At 40.6% G+C, this 23,845-nt stretch overlaps 4 protein-coding genes, 1 long non-coding RNA gene and 2 other non-coding genes across 11 annotated transcripts in view; 2 read left to right on the forward strand and 5 right to left on the reverse strand.

Moving 5' to 3' along the window:
• Positions 1-129: 129 nt before the first annotated feature.
• On the forward strand, positions 130-1,508 carry gtf2h5 (general transcription factor IIH, polypeptide 5). 2 transcript variants are annotated; one of them, XM_044168459.1, is made up of 3 exons: positions 130-265; positions 662-748; positions 950-1,508. In XM_044168459.1, the coding sequence occupies exons 2-3, from the start codon at positions 714-716 to the stop codon at positions 1,128-1,130; spliced, it is 216 nt and encodes a 71-aa protein (XP_044024394.1). In that variant the 5' UTR covers positions 130-265; positions 662-713; the 3' UTR covers positions 1,131-1,508. The 2 variants fall into 2 exon arrangements, with proteins under 2 accessions (XP_044024394.1, XP_044024395.1); XM_044168460.1 differs by having other exon boundaries at positions 259-319.
• A 792-nt stretch (positions 1,509-2,300) lies between these two features.
• LOC122862784 lies at positions 2,301-6,672 on the reverse strand. The gene is made up of 3 exons (XR_006374846.1): positions 6,011-6,672; positions 3,417-3,528; positions 2,301-3,002 (listed from the first exon to the last, which is right to left on the reverse strand). It is a non-coding gene; the product is annotated as an uncharacterized LOC122862784 (long non-coding RNA).
• LOC122863729 lies at positions 2,302-2,465 on the reverse strand. The gene has a single exon (XR_006375078.1). It is a non-coding gene; the product is annotated as a U1 spliceosomal RNA (small nuclear RNA).
• Positions 4,408-4,598, reverse strand: LOC122863730. The gene has a single exon (XR_006375079.1). It is a non-coding gene; the product is annotated as a U2 spliceosomal RNA (small nuclear RNA).
• A 146-nt stretch (positions 6,673-6,818) lies between the features above and the next one.
• Positions 6,819-8,466, forward strand: dynlt1b (dynein light chain Tctex-type 1b). The gene is made up of 5 exons (XM_044168458.1): positions 6,819-6,947; positions 7,158-7,199; positions 7,635-7,758; positions 7,864-7,941; positions 8,244-8,466. The coding sequence occupies exons 1-5, from the start codon at positions 6,921-6,923 to the stop codon at positions 8,312-8,314; spliced, it is 342 nt and encodes a 113-aa protein (XP_044024393.1). The 5' UTR covers positions 6,819-6,920; the 3' UTR covers positions 8,315-8,466.
• On the reverse strand, positions 8,460-16,260 carry tmem181 (transmembrane protein 181). Of its 2 annotated transcripts, none has more exons than XM_044168453.1 (17): positions 15,940-16,260; positions 14,519-14,622; positions 13,715-13,782; positions 12,815-12,905; positions 12,546-12,664; positions 12,149-12,265; positions 11,901-11,981; positions 11,692-11,791; positions 11,313-11,443; positions 11,127-11,218; positions 10,976-11,033; positions 10,760-10,862; positions 10,616-10,667; positions 10,385-10,467; positions 10,181-10,270; positions 10,032-10,098; positions 8,460-9,916 (listed from the first exon to the last, which is right to left on the reverse strand). In XM_044168453.1, the coding sequence occupies exons 1-17, from the start codon at positions 16,071-16,073 to the stop codon at positions 9,832-9,834; spliced, it is 1,575 nt and encodes a 524-aa protein (XP_044024388.1). In that variant the 5' UTR covers positions 16,074-16,260; the 3' UTR covers positions 8,460-9,831. The 2 variants fall into 2 exon arrangements, with proteins under 2 accessions (XP_044024388.1, XP_044024389.1); XM_044168454.1 differs by lacking the exon at positions 15,940-16,260 and adding an exon at positions 14,905-15,067.
• Positions 16,261-17,133: 873 nt separating this feature from the next.
• Positions 17,134-23,845, reverse strand: part of tulp4a (TUB like protein 4a) — a 32,631-nt gene continuing 25,919 nt past the window's right edge. For all 3 annotated transcript variants that reach the window (XM_044168462.1, XM_044168464.1, XM_044168463.1), the window contains exons 13-14: positions 20,230-23,759; positions 17,134-20,085 (exon numbers count right to left, since the gene is read on the reverse strand). In XM_044168462.1, the coding sequence (XP_044024397.1) occupies positions 19,969-20,085; positions 20,230-23,759 (3,647 nt within the window). In that variant the 3' untranslated portion in view covers positions 17,134-19,968. The remainder of the gene's footprint in view (positions 20,086-20,229; positions 23,760-23,845) is intronic.

Here is a 23,845-nt window from a genome sequence, read left to right on the forward strand (position 1 = left end):
TAGTTATAGGATAGTTATTCTTATAGTTATATATAACAAATAACACCATACTAATAAAATAGTATGGTTAATAAATAATTACACAGCTCTATACAGACACATACAGTATATTTCAATTTAATTTCTATGATATAATATGAAACAAAAAATATTTCTGCTCTAATCGGCTCTCAGACGGGAGCCGGCTCATAGAGCCGACTCGTTCGCGACCGACACATCGCTAATGCTTTGAAAGGTTAGCACATGAAACAACCGCAGCTATCAGGTTAGTGAAAGCCCGTCTCTCATCCCTTTAACTCCTTAGGTTGGATGTTGCCAGGCATGTACATATTTATTGATAGCTTGTTCTGCTCAATATTTGAAAATCGCAGTACTTAGCAGAATATAGTTATGTACTTTTGAACTAACGTTAGCGCTAACAAGCTAACCAGGCTCAAATCAAAAGCTAGCTTAGCAGTCGTCTTTAAACACTAACGTTAATTAACTGTTTTTGTTTTATGAGATAACGTTAAGTTATGTTAAGAAAATTGCCTCGTTAAAAAACACCGAGATCCAAACATGCCTAACTTTTGGATTTTTGGTTTACGTTTCTTGAATGGAATTTACTGTCCTAAGTTAACCTTTTGCTACGTTAGCTAACATTACTCATGTTGTGCTGCAGGTTTTGAGTATTTTAATTCGCATCGACTGCTGTTTTCTCTGCACCTGTCAACATGGTCAACGTACACAAAGGTGTCCTTGTTGAATGGTAAGGAAAACTGTTGCCCAGAAATCATTGCATCTAGATAAAGTAATTTTGGTGAAAATTAGGCTGTTAAACAAAATAAAACTCATATGATGAAATGTACATTACATGTACATTGTCTAAGTACATTATTCATCACATTTGTGCAGAATGTAATGACTTATGAAGTTGTTTGCCCTTGCTCCCCTCTGCTCACTGGACCAGTGATCCTGCCATGAAACAGTTTCTCCTCTACCTGGATGAAAAAATGGCCCTGGGAAAGAAGTTCATCCTCAAGGACCTTGACGACACACACCTCTTCATCCTGGCAGAGGTGGTTCACACCCTCCAGGAGAGAGTTGGCGAGTTAATGGACCAGAATTCATTCCCCGTTACACAAAAATAACCCTAAACTTTTCCTAAGAACTCTCTCTTCTTGGACTTTGGACTGTTTAAAAGTTTGTCTTTAAATGAATGGTTTGTAATGTTTTAACTACAGACTGAAATGGAGCAGTTGCTCAATTTTGTTACATTAATGTGAAAAAACTTAAATTTAAAAAGCACATTCATTTTGCTTCTTGGTTGCACAGTGTGTGTTGTGTTGGCTTAATTTGTGCTGTGTTTTAATTATGTCCATTATGAAATTTGTTGAATACATTTGATTGTTTCTTGATCTTAGTTTAAATAGCTGATTTGAGTTGAGTCGTTCTACATCTGCCTATATATTTTTATGGAGTTGATGAAAGCAGTGAGAGTCAGAACCAAAATAAAGAGTCAAAAGGTGCATATAGGTGCAGAATTGTTTTATTTTTTTCCTACCATGGGTCTGGCAGTGAGAAATGTAATTTCTTATTTCAATCATTAAAATCTATTCTAAAACATACTGGGAGCCAGTGTAAGAGGCTAAAACAGGAGTTATATGATCACGTTTCTATGTTCTGGTTAAAAGCCTGGCAGCTGAGTTGTGTACAGCCTGGAGTCGATCAATAGATTTTTGGTTGAGGCAAGTCAGCATGTTATGTCATGTAAAACATGTTGTGGTCCTGTAAGTGACACATAAAATATCTTACTTGTAAGTATTTCCAAAATACTTGGAGTTGCCAAGTATATATATAATTTATAATTTGATGCAAAGATTTTCTGTAGTTTAAGCCATGCAATCCTCACATTACCAAAAATTCCAGATCATCAGCAATGATCACAAATCATGACCTTAGGGGTTCGGATTACACGTACTTTACAGTCTTACTCTTACAGCCTGACTTCAATGTACTATTTAATGCTATCATACACCTACATGGGCAGTGATATTTCATCCATTTTTATTTTCACAAGTTTAGGGGTGCATTAATCTAGGAAGTACTGCAATACTTAGTTGATGCGTGGAATGGACACATAGACTATGATTTTTTTTATTTTTTATTGATCCATACTTGTATCGAAACTTGAACAGCTTCACAGCACTCAACATCAAACTCTTGGATATGCTTTTCTAAAGGTGATCTGCATAACATTTAACTTCTCCTAGCAGTATGTCAGCTATTATGCTTCTATCGACTTTTCATTTTACATGTTATCAGGGGAGAGCGCGAACGCAGTCCCCCACTACCAGAAATTATGCAGTCGAGATTCCCACATTTGGGGAATTCGCAGAGGTCAGCTCAACCGGAGTGCAATGGTTAAGCCTCACCCTGGGTGAACCACCTTCTTGATCATGGTATCTCCCCTGCCAGGTAAGTATGAGTTGTACAGATCAGAGACGAGGGAGTCTTTCACAGACATACCATACTGACTTAGGGTCCTGACCATCTGTAAATGACCAAAACCAGAGGGTTGTGAGAGAGAGAGAGAGTGTGTGTGTGTGTGTGTGTGTGAATCTGCAGGAATTTAATACAGAAGAGACAGTTCTGTACTAAGGCTTTTTACATTTTACTAAATAATGGTTATATTTCCCATCATGCAATGCTGTATTTCCACATCAAAAGCTAACCTAAAATCACCAGTTGTATCTATTTTACCTCCAACAAATAAGTAACTGCCTTACAGCAGGTTCAAGTGACCCGAGGCTAAATCATACTACAATCAAAAGTTGTTTGATCCACATTTGAAATTCAGAGGAAACAATAAAAACACACAAATCTCAAACGTTTTCTGACAATACTACCACTTCCTGTTTCTTTGTTTCCTGCTGGTGGGCAACTGACATTCCTGCTACTGCCACCTACTGCTCTGGAGTGTGAACAACACTGGTCGCTGTGCAAAATAGGATTTTAACATGCTGTATACAGATGGGAGACAAATTAAAGGAAAAACCTGATTAAAAGAGTGGAGAAACATATCAAATGCAGATGCTTCTTTTTTTGTTATGTTACAAAACCAATAAAGATAATGTTGAAAAAAAATTAAATACATAAACTTAAAATGATCCACATCTTTCATACCTTAGTGGTATTATTCAACTATTAAGGCCAGCAATGCAGTTTAGCATCAGCTCTTCCACATCCAGCATTCACACCACACTGTCTTCAGAAACTGCCTTCTCTAGTTCAATCTGCCCTGCTAAGGAAGCTTATGCCTTAAATTCTTCCACATCTGGGGCTCCTAGACGCTACAGTTAAAAATCTTGTTGTCTGTCATCCCCAAAGGTTTTGTGGTTGTGCATGATCTATATGTGCGGACTGTGTGCTCTTACCCACAAAGCCGTCCTGTCCAACCAACTTCAAAGCCAGCTTGTCCGCCAGCACTGAGGAGTTGCCATGGGCGATGTTGGCAAAGGGCCCAGCATGGACAAACACTGGTGTACCCTGCAACAATTAGAGGGGCACATAAACATGCGAGAGGAGTTCAGAAAACAGTGTAACCCACAGCAACTCACCAGACCAAGTTTCAATAAGGACTAACCAGCTCTTTTCATGCTAACATCTTTAAGAAACATCCAGGATAAATACTGAAGTGTGGCTGCACTTTGGCTGGCACTGTGTTTGTCTAAACAGTAGGCACAAGTTAAGCGGTACTCGACTGGCATGCCAGCCTGACTGTAGGGAGTAATTTACTCCTCTGTAGATTTAAGAGCTCAGTTTTCCATCAGGAGTATGCTGAACTCAACCTTGTTAGTGACAGGAGTTCAGAAGATCTACCTTTATATATGGAATAATTACTTAAATCTTAAAATATATGAAACAACAATAACATACAGTAGTATCACAATACAGTTCAACAACAGTAATTTATATACACTGTATCTTTTTCTATATATGGCCAACAGCAAGAAAAATAATTTATATCACTCAACTAAAGTGCACACGTATACAGTGTTTCTCAGGCTGTAAAACCAGTCAGGATTTTCACTTTGGGGGAATGAGCAGAACTAGAGAGTAAAACATAATATAAAATAATCAATCCAATCAATCAGGGTAAGGATTTAAAATTAAAATGATGTTTTTAAATTTTTCTCAAATGTGGAAAGGACAGTGAACACAGCGCATTTCTCTTTGCAATCTCCTTGTCTCACTCAACAGTTGCATGCATGTAACATGTCACCGCTTTGCAGCCTCTTTCTCGCAACTCAAAGATAACAGACAATGCAGCCTAACACGACAACGTACAAACGATATGCATTTAATTATTACACCACAAAAAGTCTTTTAAGTGTTTCCACCCATTGTTAATTTTTCACATTTAGAGGGGGGTGCACCGTTCCTGGAGATACTGCAATACCAGGTCGATGCGTGGAGTGGACGGAGCAAGCCCCTATTCCATCTCCCTGTTCCAAAAATCAATTTAATATATGGTCCCCGGGTAGGGGACGTATCAGATATTAAACTGATAAGAACAGATACTACACTTGATCTTAGCCAAAAGGCCGAGAAGCGATACCAAATACTGAGCGAAGTGGGAGGGTCATTCTCCTCACTGTGACTCTCACTCACGGTTGAACATAATTTCAAAAACTACAAAAATATACCAACACAGTGTAAAAGCGCAGTTTGATGTTTAGTGACTAATCAGCACAAACTAGCACACCAAATTACACATTTTAGTTACGGAACGTGGTGATAGTGAACGCGGGTTAATGCTATTTCTGGTCACGTGTTGTGCTACTGACCAATAAGCCATCACTACGAAAAGTATAACTTAAAGTCCTATTTATAGTTTGAATGACGGTAGAATTGTTTGTTTATTCAGTTAAACTATATGATTGAGATTAGATATAACTATCTCTAATAACAGAAGCGCGTGTGTGGATGAAAGCGAACAAAATACACAAGTTTAACTTTGAGAGCTAACGCTTTCACAAAGATAAATTGAGCTCTGTCTCCCTCTGGTGAAGGAAACTATGCAGGACACTGCACTCAGTCTGACACTTCAACCGCTCATAAGTAAGCCATGTACTTGCTTACTTAACTAACCCTAAATGTACACATTTCAATATTGGCAAATTAGAGGCCATGATAATCTGAACAAATGTGTAAAATCAATCAAAATATCACAGTTGGGTACTTTAGTACAAAAACGCTCATGGGACAGACCCAGTACATCAAGCTAGCAGCTGAACTCATCCAACTTCCGGTATTTCTGTTTTCAAAATAAACGTGGTAATGTAACAACCGATGTCTATATTTAGAAGCGGAGTGCAATAACGCTATTCATTAATAAGTTAAACATTTTTAAGTAGCTGTTCAAATTGGTATCCGGATTTTAAACTATTTCAACTTGTGAGAGTAGACATGTAACGCTTAACTGCGCAAATTTCAAGTGATTCTGATATTTTGCGCGAATTTCAACGTGAATGCGCACTTTAATCCTGCACTCATGGACCCAGCAACAATTAAAAAGCGCACTTTATTTCAAGAGAACCTCGACGGTTGATATTAGCGTTAGTTAATAGCAATGGCGTAAGAAAAGGGTAATGATAATGGTAATGAGAGTGAATGTTTTATCTAATAACCTCCTACCTTAGTTAACGTCCATGTGAGACAGATTAATTAACTATACATGTGGGCGCTTCCTTCCAGGTTTAATTAGCTAACTAGTGATTTAGTTGGCATTAACGCTAAAACAGAACGACTTTAACTAAATACTAGCAAAATAACGACTATAACGTTAGCATTAAACTGCCCCTTGCAACTTTAGCTAGCATGTCAGTTAGCTTAGCGTAGCGGTCACGTTAACAACATGCAACAACCCTTCACTTCATAAATCATTACGACAAGCAAACACTATAACGTTACCTTAAACATTAGACGTAAAGTAAAAAGACTGCGGTTTGTAAAAACATTAACCTACCTGAAATTAATTTCCATCTACGCAGACGACGAGTCGAGTAGTAACGGTTACCTGACAGCAAGTGTGAAATCTGACTGCGTCAGTTGAACATTAACGTTACGTGACGTTGAATAAAACGTTTTCTGCAAATGACCCGCAGTGGGAGGTCTTTTCCCGGTTTTTTGTAATAAAGCTGTGAGATTTATTTATCAAGACAGTAGCCGTTTACTGGCAATACAAATAAAATGTAATCCAAAGTGGCTGCAGATTTCAGTGTGTGACATGCAGCTATATAACAGGACTAGCTGCTACATGTTTTTGGCCGGAGTGGGACTGATACAATAAGTTGCCATTTTTCAGCATACCGGGGCTACTAATACAGTTATGTGTAGTGCTGAGACTCGATGATTAATCAATTACTTGGTCGAATGAAAATTAATTAAAGACAAATTTAATAACTGTCTAGGTTATTTATCAAGTAAAATACCGAACATTTCAAGGGGAATTGCTTACTTTTCTCCGTCTTACAAAAGGCTGCTGTTTGATTTTGCATTGCCGAAGTTGCTGGTAACTCTGGCATTTTTTATTATTTTGGATATTTTATAGATAATCCGTTGAGCCAATCGATTAATTATTTTGCATGATTTTAGCTAGTTTAAGACCATTAGTGATTTATGTTTTATCTTGGAGAATTTGGTGAACAACTGCTTTACCACGAGCACACATAGCTCACTTAGAGCGTCGATGAGCCGAACTATGATTGAATTCATGCTTTTTTCTGAATTATTTCCTTTTTCTGCTAAGAAAATTGGGTTTTCAGTCAGTTCCCGAGTCCTGTAGATTTGTAAAGACGACACCTTATTCTGAAGAAATAAGACCGGAAGTCTTATTCCTGGGTAACCTGGTTCACTTGACAACGGAGGCAGTAGCCATGGACGACTATCAGACAGAAGATGAGGTGGGTTTGGTACTTGAAACTAGTTATTGCATGTATTGTTATCGCATGGAAATAACACTCAGATATTACCACAAAATTCTATCATTTAAGTTAAAGTTTTTCTAAGGTTGTAAGTTAACTGACATGTAATCGTTTGGCTAGAAAGTAGAAGGCGAATAGCCATGTCGGCTGGCTAGCTTAAACTGCACTGTTTTGTTTCCCACCAAACAGACTGTGTTCGTCGTTGAAGAAGTGAGCAAAATAATTAAAGAGGTAAGCAAAAGACAGTCTGGAAGCCTTTCAGTTTATCCTCAAAGTTTTGATTTTATCGGCTCATTGCTACCGCTAGCTAGCAACTTTGTGTTTACCTGTTGGTTGCTAAGGACACTGTATAGGTTGCTAGGCACCGTCCATATCTGTACCCATAGAATTTATACCCACAACAGACTAATTAATACGCATTTTCAGTACAATTTTATACATTATTTTGCTGGTTAAGTTGTGTTATATGAGGCGGATTTCAAAGTCATGGATTTATAACATATTATACTATATATTCTGTATAGTATAAACTATTCAATGTCCCTTAAGGCTAATTTGTGATTTGACTTGTATTACAGCATCATTATAAAGCTATTAAAAGGTATAACATTATGTATGTTGATCAGTTCTCAATTCTGAACACCGCTTTGTTTGACTTGTCTCTAGTCAGTAGAAGCAGCCATAGGAGGAAATGCCTACCAGCACAGCAGAGTGAACCAGTGGACCACCAGTGTAGTGGAGCAGTGCCTCAGTCAACTCAGCAAGCTGGGGAAGCCTTTCAAATATATTGGTATATACGCTGCTGCCTCAGTAATATTAATAAGTAAAACAATAAAATTCTGATGATCCTTGGACTCTGAAGTTGGTATTAAAAGAAGTTTGTGTTTTCCCACAGTAACCTGTATCATCATGCAGAAAAATGGAGCTGGTCTGCAAACAGCCAGCACATGCTTCTGGGACAACTCTAGTGATGGTAAATATATATGCAGCTTTTGAATGATCTACAATGTGCTGTATGAGTGGTTTCTCTCAAGTTATGTTTTTAAGAATAAAAATATTTGCATGACAATCTTGTAAATGGATAGAGCAAGAGATGATAAGTAATGTTTTCTCTTCTGTCAGCAACTATCACTGTGCTCTTGAGCAAGGCAGCCTTAAAAATGCTTCAGTCAAGCTTTTGAGTGGTCAGCTTTCAGAAACTGGTAGTATTTTGTCACTGACTTTAAATGTGGACGCAATACTGTCACTGAATTTATTGTTTATTACATCCAACAGGAAGCTGTGCAGTGAGATGGGAAAACAAATTCATGTACTGTATCGTCAGTGTTTTTGGGCTAGCCATCTGAACCAACTACAGTGTACCTGAAGTGTTTGAAATGTGTAGGATTTTGTGTATTTTTGAGAACCAGCATGTTATGTTTGGTCATGTTGGCTATTTTTGAATAAACTGTTGTGTTTTTATATTAAGTGCAATTGATTAAACCAATACTGTACTGTGCATACTTTGCTTTATTTACATGTGACATGACAGAGTGCTACATGTACAGCTTTTATCTCATAAAGCAACAAAAACTGCAAGAACTTCCTACATATCAGGACCCAAAACAACCTCATTTAACCACCTTAAATGATCATCACATTTATGTACATTTGTGTCAAAGCATTTACAAATCTGAGACTGCAGTCCATTTAGAAGAAAACAGAGTGATGTAAAGACAAGGCACCATCTTGATTAGAATACATATTGAGATATTAGCACATTTGTTTTGGCTGTGTTTGTCCATTAGCTCCAGTGTTATAAAACAAAGGAGAGAGTAGCAAGTCTCACATTGTAGGCAATATAAGGAAAGATACAGGAGAAAAAATGATTTCTTGAAATAAAATGTTCTACATAAGGCTAAATATATTTGGCCAATGGTGTAACTACTGTTATGTGAAGAAATGTTTATCATGGTAGATCAGTAGTCCATTTACATAAAGTTGTGTAAAATCCACACAACACCATGTTGTGAGATAATACAGCATGAAATGTCATCACTTTTTGGCAAAATAAATACAATTATTATTATAAGTGCAATTACAAAGCTTCTTTCCATGGGAAAAATTGGTAAGAGTAGTGGTAAAAAGATAAGTGGTACCTACTCCAGTTAAGGCTCTCTGTATTTTTTTTAAAGACGTCTGAGGGCAAAGAGAATTTGTCAACAGCCAACATTGCTATGGCACTTGAATTCCCTGTTCATCAATTATGTTAGTGCTGGCAAGCCACAACGTACTGTAAGAATGCACTTACGGCTGCTGCAGCATAAGCTTCCTTTACGTTCTACCACCAGTATACCGGTAATGTTACTCAGCTTTGGCCAGATATATGCATTCTCATTAATCTCAGACTGTCAGAGAGCGGAAAGGAATGGCAAAAACAACACAGTGCAAGTACAGAATGACAACAGTGGTTCAACAAAAAGCATTGAAAATAACATTGATTTCACACTCAAAAAAAATCTCCAATTAATAGTAGCACTTTTCCCGATCAGGTTATGAAGCATATAAATGCTGGTTATGAGGAAAAAAAGTTTACAAATTGGTAAAAATTGTATTTCCAATAAGATTGAAAGCATAAACAATGAAGAAGTTTGAGTGGCTACATGCCTCAACTTTCAGCAAAAGTATAGTACATTCAGTAGACAATGGAATATCTTATTCTTATTTTTTAAAAATATATTTATGTACACTTACGGGATATCATTTCTTATTACCAATGCAAGTACTGCTTATTTACACATACACATGATCATTTGTTGTATTGTATTCTCATAGTTTCCAACGCGGACACAAAAGAGGAACGACACGCCAGTCAGAGATCCCATCAGTCACTGTCACTCTCATCCTGGTACTTGGTGGTTGCTTTTATAGCGCGTCCGTTTTGTAAAGGCATGTCTTCATAATCACTCCTTTACAAAGTCAAAGAAAACATCAGTTGGTTTATGCAAGTTCACACTGAATACTACCTCCCAAACTGTGAGGAGTTAAGAATTCACAAAAGCAATTAAGTAAAGAAATGCTTACCCGTATATTACTTCATCATCTGAGTCATTTAGCATGGAGAAAGCAGGGTTGTCCTTCAACTGGGAGTCTGGGAAATTCAACAAAACCAGTTAGGTTGATACATTAGTTTGTTAGTTTGTACTGCATGGAAACTGTGCTGTATTACCTACCATAATGTGCATTTTTGGAAGGGGAATACACAAATGCTAATGTGTACAAGTAAAAGTTGAGTAGGCCATAGAATGATAAAAATTCAGCTGGTATGTCTGGAGTTAAGAAATAATTTCCCACATATTTAAGACATCAACATGTCATCTCACATGGTATATTTAAGTGAAATCATTGTCGAAATGAAATATTGTTTGAAAGGATATAGTTTTGGTAATGAGTAGACAGTTCAGCAACAAAGTTGTCTTGGAGAGCCTTGGCACCAAACCTCAGGTAAAGAATGACCATGCTGGAGGAGAGAGAGCAAAAAGAACAACAGGATCAAATTAAACCATATTAACCTCAAAGGGCCTTATCAAACTTCTCATAAAAAATAAAATAAAATAAAAATCACAAAGAGGGTCCCTTTTAGGTTTTGTCTTTTCCTTAAAACTCACCTTATAACAAGGACCACAAACGTCAGCGCTGTCAAAAACCTAAGCCGGAGATCTAGTGATTGAAAACACACAGCACATTAATGTTATGATAGTAAAAGGAACTGGCTTGAATCAAATACAGAGAGGTGTGGCATGCTGTGATACCTGAGTAAGGCATGTTCTTGAGTTCAGAACAAGCTCTGACGACCAGGAAGATCAGGTAGAGGATGTAGAGGGCAACTACAATCAGGAAGAAGACCTTCATGCCCTGGAGAAATAACACAGGACTTGCTGGCAAAAGAACTGCTAGGCAAAAGAAGACATTAACACTGCTACTCCATAAGAATAATCCAACTCATTATTTAGAGGTAAGAGTCTCACCTGAAAGTTCCCTATGTCCACTTTATACTGATAGGTAGGGTCTTGGAGTTCATTAACCCTGCAAGTTCAGAAAGAGAGAGTAGATATTTTCAGTCCTGTTGTAATTCACAGTTTGAATCGGGCTGCTGGTGGCCAGTGAGGTCAGACTTACGTTTGCCATATGCCCAGTGTAACGGCTGAGAGCCACAGAAGACCTACAATGATCAGCTTAGGCAGGTAGAACGTCAGACATTTCCTCTCACCCTGTGGAAACAACATAATAAAGACACGAAATAAGATTCATTATGAGCTTAAAAGGAGAGGGAACCAATAAGTATAGGTATAGTACCAGACCCACCTGAACCCTGATGCCATGATAAGCACAGAGCCAGAAGAGCAACAGGGCACACAAGAACAGAGCCTGAAAGAAAGCGTCCAGCGTCCCTGGAAACCAGCTGTTCACCAGGAATGACAACGGGAAAAATGGATCTGAACAGCAAAAGCAGTAAAGCACAATAAGCTACACACCTGAACTTCTAGTTGGACTTTTAAATTGGACAGGACACATGTAACATTTGCAGTTGACACATGAAACCGCAGTTCTTTGGCTGCGATTATAAAATGCAGTATTGGTTAAAATGTGACATAATGGGGGATGCCAGATTGTACAGGTGTGTTACCTGATGGGTAAATTGAGGGTAAAATATGACTTGAGGAGAGATAATACTGAAACTCACCATTGTACAGTAGCAGCAAAGGGAGCAGGATCGACATCCACCGCTGTTCTATTCCCCAGTCCCTCATAGAAAACTTCCTCAGTGAATGTGCAAACATACACTGGGACATGCAGAGAAAAAAATGTTAGTCCTGCATGTGGTAAAGTCTCTGATCTTAGTAGTTATCTTTTGGTCATGTGAAATTCTTAAAAAGTAATCTGTGCTCTTACCGTCACCATAAAGGTCAACACCACAAAGACAAACCGGAACCAGATTTCCACTTGCGAGAAGGTTGGGTTGTACATTTTCCACTGAGGAACAATTTTTAAAAAGAGAATAGAAGGGAGAGAATCAAAGAGAGTAAATAGGCTGACTGACTTTGGAAAAAGAAAAAATCCAAAGCAGCAACAGAAAGACAAATATCACAGAGTTCGTTTTATGAGCTGGAAGACAAATGCTGCAAGTGTTTGTCACTTACCACAAACTTGACCTTGATTTCATATGTGATATTTTCAAGGCCTTTGAAGCTGACCACGACCTGGTACTGGGTGTAGTTCAGATAGCCCAGATGGAGCACAATGATTTCATCACATTTCTGTACAGAGAGACAAAATACACTGCGTCACAGTCCGTTCAGTCAACAAACCAACTGCACTGTACGTCAATGAACTGCTCTGAGGACGTCACCATCTGTCTATCTAACATGATGATCAAATTCAATCCTGCACTCACCGCTACACTGCAACCTCATCTCATATCATTTCATAAACTCACACTGCTGTGCTGGTTGCTGCTGATGAGTAATGACTAAATGAGTAATAACAATCCAGCATACTGCGAGAGGAAAGGTGGCTGGGTTGCTGATTGACACTTACAGCCCCGCAGTGTAGCGTTCTTGATTTCTGGTGCACGTTGTTGATGTGCATCACACTGGCGTCCTGCATCACTCCCTTTAGCTCGACATTGATCTCGAAAGGCTGCTGGAAGTCTCCCACTGACACAGACAGCAGTAAACACATGTTGTTATTAACCATAGCAAAGTTTGTTTATAAAATAATAAAAAGAGAAAGCTATTTGAGGTGTGTCAGAGAGATGGCCTTAACATTCAACTGTCATGGCAAACAGCTGTTATCTGTGGTCTTACTATTGCTATGTTCTGCCTGAATCACACAGGTGAGCCATAGCTGCTGGTTGTAGGTGGTGAGGGGTGGAGAAACTAGATTGAAGGGCCCAGTCTAAAAACATACAACAAATGACATAATTAATTTGTTAATGATTACAAGGGATACTTATCAATTGCAATCACTGAAACACACAAGATGTTATTCAAGCAAGAAGGTATATTTGCTTACATCATAACACAAAACACAAAGACTTTCCCTTAACACAAGACGATACACTATTAAGAGTGGAAGGGTAAGGGTTAGAATCGCAGAGTAAAGAACAATGTAATATTACCAAAATATTAATATTATAATTACATTTTACTGTACATCTGTCCACCAATCCTCTATACATACATCACTATATCTGTAACTTCACAGAAAGATGAACCCTTGAAATGGCAAAACACTTTTAATCGTATACTACTCATTCACTACAATAAGAAATGGCTTCAGGTTTTTTTTAGACAAATGAGAGAAGAGATAAAGCAATGTGAAAAATAGGAGACAGAGTCTGAGCCTTTTTTTCCCCCAACTCACACACACACACAGGAATTCAATCAAACGTAAAGCAGCCAAAAACTGGCAAACGGCTGAATGGCAATAAACCGGAAAAGATCCAGTTAAAGTGTCTGTAGTACAGGAAGGATACAACTGCCCCTCACAGTAACTCAAGTAATTTCAACAATCTGTACAAAGCAAATTCAACAAAAAAATAGTACTTGGGCATTATGGATAGTGGTAAATCTGCAAATATTGCACCAATCCATCGTCAAGAATGTGAAGTGATTGCATTCATTACAAGTATCCCGGACATGCATATCAAGTAGCACTGATGTACACTGCTTGCCATTATGGCAACGCACACCTTTTTATCTTACCTTAACGGAGTTGTTTTTCAGAAGTAACTGATCACCATTGTGCTCCTGCTCAGAAATAATCCTAGGACCTACAGAAATGAAAACACAATGACTAAATTGTTTTAAAGTAAAAGCCTCACTGACCTCAAAATGTCTTAGTCTACTAAAAATAACATGGACAAACCATATCTTTGTGGACTTATTTAAACTGTAATGGACATCATCCTACCTGAATGAATTTAGACAGCGTCTGCACCCTAAGTAACCGCTCTTTTAGGGAAAAGACTCCCTAACGCAACAATAACTGAGATAAACTAATTTGCCAATCACTCTTTTCTGAGGCTGCTTTTTTGTTTTTATTAAACAGCAACTATACATTGGGATCAGATTTTTTTTAAAAACACACTGACAATATGGCTTCTTAAATTAGACTTTGATTGGTTCTCAAACTGTGGATTGGCCTCCACCAAAAATTGTACAGACATTGCAGAGGGGTGCGTATGCCCAGGGAGAAAAATGTGCAGCAGTACTAGAATTGAATAAATCAAACGAATTAACAGCTTTAACAACAAACTTAGTCAATGCTAGCAAGGTTATCAAGATGGTCTGCATCTAAAGAGGTAGCTTTACATCACAAATCCAGAAAGGAGCAGAGCAGTTCACGTTCTTCAAGTACTCTGTTATCAGAGCTAACAGTGGGTGGTGAAATGGAGCAGAATGACTCACTAATTTCCACTGTATCTCAAAACCTAAAGTCTGTGTTAAAATGACTTCTGACCAACACCCAGCTTGGGCCAGTGTTGCAGAAATGTTTATCAGCCATACCTGCAATCCCAATGAAGACTGTGAGGGCAAAGCAGATCAGGAACAACACGAAGACCAAGACAAAATGTCTTTTAGACAGGGTGTAGAGCCGCATGGGGGCCAATCTGTCACAGCGAGACATTTAAAAAAGTTAACACACACAAGAGAATCACCAGTCACAAGCAGAAAGTGAGAGAAACAAACCGACGTGAGTAATGTTTGTTTGGTGGTTAATGGTGTTACATTACATCAGGTGCGGTTACAACATTGCTAACTTCAATGCTAGTTCAGGAGAGCAGTAACAGATGGTAGAAAAGAGCTGCACAGTGGTTTTAACACTTGTCCTCACACATTTAAACATTCGTGACATATCTCGGATGTATCCGCTGACCAAATCTTACACTTACAGCTCCATTTATTGCGGTTCGAAGTCTCGGTGCCGAGAAAAAACGTTAAAATTTCGCAGTGCCTCCACATCCGTGTATCAACATCAGTCTGCGACAACCGGAATGCAACGTCATGGGATGGGATGGACCGTGGTCACGTGACGCCGGCGGGGCGGAAGGGAACGTGAAAGGGAAAAGTGGCTGTTTGCTGTTTGAGTGTGTAACGGCAGGCAACAAATGAAGCAGAAGGATTCCCTCAGTCCTACGTCTTCCTTTTTTTTTTTTTTAAGATATACGTGCTTGTTTAGTCTGTGAAGCTGTTATATACGTTTCCATGTTAGACATTAGGTCGACATATTGTTTTTGTGATTGAGACTTATTTTATTTACGGCGTCCGGTTTGGTCATGAATCTAACGGCTGAAAGATGCATCGCGCATGCGCACAACGTTGACTTTTAATTTCCAAAATCTTATGAGCTATTTAAGCGATTTTAATTCGCTGGAACGATTTCTTCCAATGTGAACGACAACATTTAGATTTTTAAGCATATGGTGCTTCACCACCATTTAATGCAGATGTAGCCTATAATTAAATTCCCTTCTACAAGACAGCACTTGTTGCCGTTGATAGGAATCAAGAGGCCTCTACCTCTTTTAAATTGTGGCATTATGTAACATTTTAGTACATACTGCGAATATGTGTACAAAAATGCAAAGGGTTGCATTGTTTTTCAATTTCCACTAATATTTTCGTAAAATAGTCTATTTTAACATAGCTCTACCCCTTGGTCTGGCATAATCTAAAATATAAATTGACAAAATATAATATAATAAACGAGTATAATTACACATACATCTCAGAGATGAACACCTCTCGTTAGCATCTGCCATCATAACACAACAGGCCCATGATACATACAACTGTTATGCCTGAAGGTGCAAATTATTAAATTATATTTCACAGCATACAACGCCAAAATCGCCATGATAATAACGTGACTTAACGCAGCGGGAAATGGATTTACAATTGTGTAAGTAGATAAACAGGAGACCCACCTGTAAAAGCGATCATCTCGATAAGGTGTCAGGTCCTCCTTCAGCTCGTTGTAGGCCTCCTGTATCTTCCTACAGAAGTATTTCAGCTCGCTGTACAGAGGGTTTTCCAACCCGGACGAGTAGTCGTTGTCCATTATTACACCGAGCCGTCTGGCGGCTCAAAATGGCGATGGGGAAACAATCCGCGGCCTTTAGAGAACAGCGCAATGATCTGTCCGTATTGTTACGCCGTTTAATTGAAAGTGCAGCCGAAGCTGTTTTGTTTGTGTCGGTTCAAAGAAAGGAAACAAAAAAAAAAAACCCTGTAAAAATAACAAAAAGGGGGCGGACATAGCCAACACACGGGACGAGGGTCACGTGATCAGAGTTCAGCACCACGGACAGAGACGGACTCGTCTATTTGGTTCTTCAACTCACAAACTGAATTTTGGCTAGATCAACCCATCAGTGACTACATTTATATATTATAAATTTAAACATATATACAGCATTTTCTAAATAGGCCTACCTAAACCCAAATTACAGTCTAGACGGAGTGTTTTATGTATAGATCTCTCTATGAGTCAAACTGACTGACATGATGACGAGTAATCACATCTAACGCCATAATTCTGATATTATGAGACTGGGTCCGTGTGTCCTGAGGAAAGTGATAATAGAGACGCCCCCAAAATGGCTCTCTGTTCAATTATATATATTTTTTTTAAAACAAAAAACTTGCATTGCAATAAATTGGAATTTGAAGGCAATGATGCCACTTCTATTTGAGTCAGAGACAACTCATAATTATGAGTTACTAAGTCATAATTATGGTAACATTTCTCATAAATATGAGCTATAGTAAGTCAAAATTGTGAGATGCCAAGTTAAACACGAGGAATTGTTTCATACCATTATAATATCATTTGAAAGTCTCATAATTATGAGATAGAAAGTCACAACTGAGTTTCAGGGAGCTGGTATTGTGCATGTTCACTCAGTGGCCTTACTGGACACTTAAATGGAACTGGGCCATTGTTAAAAAGTACTAGTTCCTCCTGTGCTTTTCCTGCTATGAGTCGTCAAAAGTCTGCTGCTTGAGACTATAGAGCCACCTTGTGTAAACTCTAGTCCAATAGCTGAACAAAGGTAGGTTTGGAACAAAGCCACCTCTGAATTCAACGATACTGGATATATTTAGGAAACATGACAGCATTTTTTTCCTGAAACAATGACGTTTTATTCAAAAGATGCGTGACATATACAATTATAAAATAATTTACATGGCATGCCTTACTATCCATTCACTATAAACGTTCAGTCACCAAATCAGACTCAGATTCTTTTCAAGTGTTTTTGTCATTTAAGTCTACATCTACAAATACAAAGCACATACCTTTTCTAAAGAAAAGCCAAATCCTACAATATCTACAACAGGTCATCTCATGAAATCAGTTTAAAGTGAATCCTTAACCTAAGTCCATAGGCAATTCTCAACATGAACTCGGTGGCTTACACTTGTGAACGTATGTGAACGATGTGTGTGTATATGTGTAAGAAGCCATGACCACACACACACGTTTAAAGATAATAGATTTAACACTGATGGGATTGGTAGACTGCACAGTTGAATACAGACACACCTTGACTTGACAATTACACTCTACATAACTAGTCTACCGACTACACTAAACTGGGCACTTACTCATTCACATCTTTTCCATCCAATGCAAACTTCACAAAACACAGAAATCTTGCCCGATCCCAACCCCACCTTCCCATCTCACAATTTGGGCTACACTTGTAGCAAATTTTTAACAACACAAAAAATGTTCAGAAAACTCCACAATATACAGTATGTATAGATACTATATCTCTTTTAGGAAATAATCTCATAAATAAAATGTACAGACCAGCAACTGAGATGCTGAACTAAAAGAAGGGTATCAAACTGTGGTCAAAAGTGATGACAAAGGATTTTTTCCCCCTAAGAAAATATTGCACAACTAACACAAAAAGATGGATACTTTCGTTATGACATGCTTATGTTCTTTTCACCTTTTTTTTTTGTTTAATTCTTTTTCAATCCCCATCCCTACAACCCCCCCCATGCGTCTAGTGATACGGAAAGATCACACTAAAGAATGTAATGATCTCATCAATTCAGAGACCAAAACAAAGCTGGTCCAAAGTGATAGCTTTCTTTAAATCAAGAATTAAGTTACACTTCCCTCTAGGCCCATTTGTTCCATCTATAAATTTTAGCAAATGCATATTTTGGCACAAATGTTAGAGGTGACCCTAATCACACCTACCTAATGTTATTAAGCCTACATATTACTGCCCCTTTTTACTGATTTGGGCTACCATCTTATTCAAATAAAGCCTACTGCAGATATTTGCAATGTGCCTAATAATGTACTCCTGCCCTCACTCCCATCAGCTGGCCCTGCTCTGTGTCCTTAGTTCAACATGAACACAAGCTTGACTTGCCTGAAAGAAAAAACAAAACAAAACACAGCTTTTCAGATTTCAGTGTCAGCTTATTAAATGAACAGAGTTCAATAGCTTCATCCTTCATTGGAGTTCTGACTTCAAAGATTCAGTGACAATGATTTCAGCTTAACTGTTAACTTTTTTTGTGGTTGTAGCTGTTGAGTTAAACAGTACTACAGCTTCGCTCCACACCTGAAATTACACTTAAAACACAGTGGAGACAGGTGTAAACAGACATCTGTCAAAGTCACCCAAGTATCTTACATTTACATAGGACTGATATGTATTTACATGACTTCTGAAGAGAGTATGAAATGGCATAGGTGAAATATACAAAAATATCTCCTGTACCTTGCTTACATGTTCAGTGTGGTCTTTAAGAGCCCCCAAAACTACACACTCACTTCACAGAAGTGACAGCAGGTGACATATCACTTCATGCCAGAGTTGTTCAATCCAGGCCTTGGCGACTTCTTTTGCGCCCATGTCACCATATGTAGATATTTCACTAAGTACAGGATATGTCAGTCAAAGCTATTCTGTACGCCCCTCCCTCCTGAATTACTCCAGACTACACACCAATATTCAAATTCAGCCACTAGTCTCCCAAATAAAGCAGGTAAGTTGAAAACCATGTTGACAGGGTATGAAGATTGTATATCACAAACAATGACAATTATGTTGAAATTAATTTCTGGATAGATAAACAAAAAAATGTACATATAAATTAATCCATGTAGTAACGTTTCTTCTTCCTTCAGAGTCCCAGGAAACCATGTGGAAAAGACTGCAGTTCACCTCATCTATATTTACTCCTTGACATTCCCAAGTTTTTAACAGTGACGCACCTTTCACAACAGTGAAAAGTGTGAACTCTTAGTAGTGCTCCTAAATGATGCATAAATCTAAGCCTCAATTCCAGCCAAGATAGATTGAGATAGTAACAAAAGGAATGGCAGAGAGCAAAAACAAAAAGACCCTCCTACCCTCCACTATGTTTAGTCATTTAATAAAATCCTAAAAGCAAAAGCAGTATAATAAAGTGGTAACTGTTTTACTTAAGTTTTGTACAGCAATGGATTTCAGTGCCCAGTAGTACCTGTGCGCTCTGGGAAAAAAACAACTTTGATCTCCAGAGTGTGGTTTTCAAGTATTACTGCTGCGTCTTTTGAAAACTGCACCTTGACAATTCCTCTCTCAGCTAACCGATCAGTTATCATGACTATAACCTTCTTCTAGCTAAAGCAGCATTTATTTGCATGATGATTACCAAAGCTCAGCTCTTTGGCCCTACATGCATTGCAAGGTGCCACTGACTGCCAAACAGAGCAGATCTGACGGCATCCTTAGCAAATGCAGCCAATGCTTATTGCACCAACTCTAGTGGCAGCATTGTGTAGTGCAGCGCGATTGTATCTCTCTCTATGACGAGGGCTGATTTTAGTCTCCGCTCCAAAATCAAAGTTTATTAATTTCAAATGAAAGAACTGTGCCCCTTCAACAGATTGCATTTAAATCCCAGATATAACTCAGGGTAAGTAGGGAGGGGACATCTCATTTGAGGCGTTGAGTAACATTGGCTAAAGCCACTGCAAATGCCTGCACAGCAGAGAAGGGATACTGGAAGTCCAGGATGTAGGCATTGCCATCAATCCTGCCAAACTGCATCACCTGTGTAGAAAAACAAAGTTAATACAGACTGTAGGCAAAGAAGGTACTATTATTAAAATTCAAATACTTGAATACTTATAATGATCATTTCAGTATGATGATAACATGCAGTCAGTGATATTTCTTGAACTAGAGCCCTGTTACCTGTCTGCCCTCCAGTTCAATTTGAAAGTTCTTGGCAGACTCCTGTGTGACGCGCCCACCAAAGTCCAGCTGGTAGACCTGCGTGGCTTCATTCCACAGTGGCTGCTTGTTGGCCATGACATACACAAACCCCTGGCTGCCCAACCCTCTGTCCTCCTTCTCGTTGGCCTTTCGACACTTGATCTCGTCCAGTTCACTGGCAGCCCTCAGGTTCCTCTTACTCTTCCAGCCCTTCTTACCACTCTGGCACTGATTGAGCAGCTCATCCCCACTGATGAACAGCTCTGGCTCACTTTCTGAACTGTCTTGGAACTCACTATTGGCAGTGGCCTTACTCAGTTTCTTGGCCTTCAACTGCTGCTCTTTCTGTCCCTTCAGCTTCTTCTTGTCCCTTCCTCCCAGCCGTGGACTGGAGATGAGTGAGTTGAAATCACCCAAAGCTCTGCCCTCCTTTTTCGATTTGCTCCCTTCAGCCAACGGTGGCACATTAGACTCCTCAGCGCGCCCATCCGCCCGCTTGCGGTTCTTCTTGCTGAACTTCTCAGACCGCTGTGGCACAGGGCTCTCAGTTAAGGAGAGCACCTCCTGAAAACCTTCCCCAGCCTCTGCCATAGCCTCTTGTAATCCTCCATGGTTCTGCAGCTCTGCTGGTGCTGGTGCTGGTGGTGGGGGTGGGGGTGGTGGAGGAGGAGGAGGAGGAGGAGGAGAGAGAACATTTTTGTCTACTGCCATGTGGGAGGCTTTGGGTGGCAGTGGCACTGCAGGACTGGGCATAGGCGGGCAAGAGTTATAGGTACCCCAAGGAGTGTGAAGGGAAATGGGGGGAATGGGAAGTCCGGCACAAGCACTTCCTCCTGGATACATGGGTGGGAGGGGGCAGCAGGCTAGGTTTGCCAGGTTTGCAGGGTAACCCGGCGGTAAGACTAGGGTTGCATCCTGCTGTGAGAAGGGTACTGGTGCCACCATCTCCTTAGGGGAGGAGCAGGGGCGTGGTGACCCTGGGATGGGCTGGAGTTGGGCTCCAGAATAGGCAGTTGCTGGAGGGTATTGGAGAGAGATTTGGTAGCCTGCAGCTGCTGCAGCAGCTTGAAATGATGCAGCACTGGGGCTGGTGGGGGACTTTGGAGAAAGGACAAAAGGCAGCCTGGACACATCCAAGTGCTGAACTGGGCTAAGAATAAGTGGGGGTGGTTTGTGGGGTCCAGGGGGGCCAGTAGGATTCAGCGTTGCTGTCCGTTCCTGAGGAACCCACACCTCCTCTGTGGCAGCTGGGTCCCACTGATAAGGAGGTGGCCGTTTGACAACCAGCCCTGATGCATCGTTTCCTCCTAGCGCCAGATGCCTTAGTGACTGGTTCAGTGTTTCATCCTCAGTAAATGCTGAATTAACATAATCAGCCCTGTCTCTGTTACTTCCTCCTCCTGTTGCAGTCCCAGATCCTTCAAGAGAGCTCAGCAGGTTGTAAGAGGACTGGGAGGCCAGAGGAGTAGTGCTGTTAGAGTGAACAATAACTGTGCTGTGTGGTGCTCCATTCCCTGGAGGGAAATCCTGTCTGATAATAGTTCCTCCTGCTATTCCATTTGTGCTCCCTGGGGCAGTGCCTCCAACACTGGACCCACTGCTACACTGACTGCAGGTGTATAAGGCTGTTGGCACCCTCTGCTGGAATGACGCTGCTAGTGCACTACTATTTTTAGCTTTAGGAGGCAGTGGTCTGGGTGGTTCCAGCATCTGGGAAACTTTGAGAGCAGCCTCTCGGCTGTTCCTCCTGAGAGTGGCATGGATCAGACTGCTGTCTAACCTCTGTCCTGGGTTCCTGCCAACAGCACTGTTCTGATTGGCTGGGTCAGGGTATGGGGGCGGGTCTCCACTGGGTATGGAATAGCGAGGTGCAGTGAGTCTGTTGAGAGTGGCAGAGGTGTAGGGCAGCTGGATCTTCTTGTCAGCTGAGGAAGAGGATGGTGAGGAGGTGACCCTGAGAGTGGCAGAACTGCCAGGTCCCTGGAGTGTGTAGACATTCTGATTGCAGACAAGGCGTGTTCGAGGACGACATACTTCCTCCACATTCCCACTGCTGTCAAATGTCGTTATCCTCTCATATCCCAGTGGTGTGGGGTACTGCGCTTGTTGCTGACCTGAAGGATAAAGTGGGAACTCTCCCTTCTTCAGACAAAGGTCACCAGGGGGAGGAGTCCCACTGGTGCCCCCTCCTGTTCCAGACGCAGCATTGGAGGCTGCAGTGGAGGCTGAAGCGGAGGCAGCAGTTGCTGCTGCAGCAGCCACAGCAGCCGCTACTGTCCCGGGATAGGGGGGAGGGGGGTTCATCTTGCTGAGCTCTAGAGGGGCACTGAACACCACTGTATCACCCTCAGCCAGCTGTGGAGTTGACCGAGTGGTTTTAATTTTCAGTAGGTGCTCGTGTTCACCCCCCACGGGTCTCTCAACCACTAAATCAGCAGGTGGATGAGGGATCTGTATCTGCAGCGCCCCTGACTGGAGCTGGTGCACAGCTGCACCTGAAGGCTGTCCTGATGACATAGAGGGAATAGGAATTTGAATTTGGAGCTGCTGCTGCTGAAGTTGATGGTGGTGCTGCTGTTGTTGTTGTTGTTGTTGCATCTGATGCTGCTGCTGTGATTGCTGTTGATGATGAATTTGTTGCTGTTGCTGCAGGTGCTGCTGAATTTGTTGATGCTGCTGTTGTAGTTGTTGCTGTTGCTGTATGTGCTGCTGGAGCTGATGCTGATGCTGCTGCTGCTGTATGTGTTGGAGCTGCTGCTGAATGTGCTGTTGCTGAAGCTGCTGCTGCTGTAGCTGCTGCTGCTGTTGTAAGTGTTGGTGCTGGAGCATCTGCTGCTGTTGGAGTTGCTGTTGCTGCTGTTGGAGATGCTGCTGCTGCTGTTGTTGGAGTTGCTGCTGCTGCTGAAGCTGTTGTTGGTGGTGTTGAATTTGTTGGTGGTGTTGTACTTGTTGTTGCTGTTGGTGGTGGTGCTGCTGCTGTTGTTGTTGTTGTTGTTGATGGTGACTTGATTGTTGTTGCTGCTGTTGTGAAGGATGATGAGAAGGTGGAGGTCCCACCATTAAGCGACCCATTTCTAGCCCCCCAAAGATGACCTGACCAGGACTTGAGTACCTGGTGGGAACCGTGTACTGGGCTGTCAGGATGGTGTCCTGGCTTTGGTCTGACCCACTGGCAGCAGCCCCAGCAGGGTTTGCTGTGGGATTTGTTAGGACATCCAGCTGAACATTTTGATTGGCTAGGAGTGACTGGACCAGACCAATGCTTTGGGCAGGGGACATGGCCTGGGCGGGACTATGGATGGGGGCAATAGGGATGTTGACAGTGCAGGGCGGGTTGTCGTTGGTGCCACCAGCAGGGCCTGTGACAGGCAGATCATCTTCATCCTCACTGAAGACGTTGGGGCTGAAGACAGGCAGATTGATGTAGTCCATGGAGATTTTACGCACCTCTGGAAGGTAGATGGTCATCTGTCTGGGCTGCAGATGGAGGAGGCTTGTCTTATAGATGACTGAGAGGAGAGGGGCAGGGTAAGAATGATAAAAATGAAGACAATTGAGAAATGGGACAAGTTAAAGACTGTTATTTATTAATTCA

The sequence above is a fragment of the Siniperca chuatsi genome, linkage group LG16 (assembly GCF_020085105.1).
Source record: "Siniperca chuatsi isolate FFG_IHB_CAS linkage group LG16, ASM2008510v1, whole genome shotgun sequence".
NCBI lineage: Eukaryota > Metazoa > Chordata > Actinopteri > Centrarchiformes > Sinipercidae > Siniperca > Siniperca chuatsi.

What these genes read in the sequence shown, in the direction of transcription:
- gtf2h5 (XM_044168459.1), top strand. Translation starts at nt 714, where the DNA reads ATGGTCAACGTACACAAAGGTGTCCTTGTTGAATG. An exon ending in AAAGGTGTCCTTGTTGAATG is followed by an intron (nt 749 to 949) that starts GTAAGGAAAACT and finishes TCACTGGACCAG; the next exon opens with TGATCCTGCCATGAAACAGT.
- dynlt1b (XM_044168458.1), top strand. Translation starts at nt 6,921, where the DNA reads ATGGACGACTATCAGACAGAAGATGAG. An exon ending in TGAGCAAAATAATTAAAGAG is followed by an intron (nt 7,200 to 7,634) that starts GTAAGCAAAAGA and finishes ACTTGTCTCTAG; the next exon opens with TCAGTAGAAGCAGCCATAGG. An exon ending in GAAGCCTTTCAAATATATTG is followed by an intron (nt 7,759 to 7,863) that starts GTATATACGCTG and finishes GTTTTCCCACAG; the next exon opens with TAACCTGTATCATCATGCAG.
- tmem181 (XM_044168453.1), bottom strand. Translation starts at nt 16,073, where the DNA reads ATGGACAACGACTACTCGTCCGGGTTGGAAAACCCTCTGTACAGCGAG. An exon ending in TCAGGCAGAACATAGCAATA is followed by an intron (nt 12,665 to 12,814) that starts GTAAGACCACAG and finishes TGTCTGTGTCAG; the next exon opens with TGGGAGACTTCCAGCAGCCT. An exon ending in GATGATGAAGTAATATACGG is followed by an intron (nt 9,917 to 10,031) that starts GTAAGCATTTCT and finishes GACTTTGTAAAG; the next exon opens with GAGTGATTATGAAGACATGC.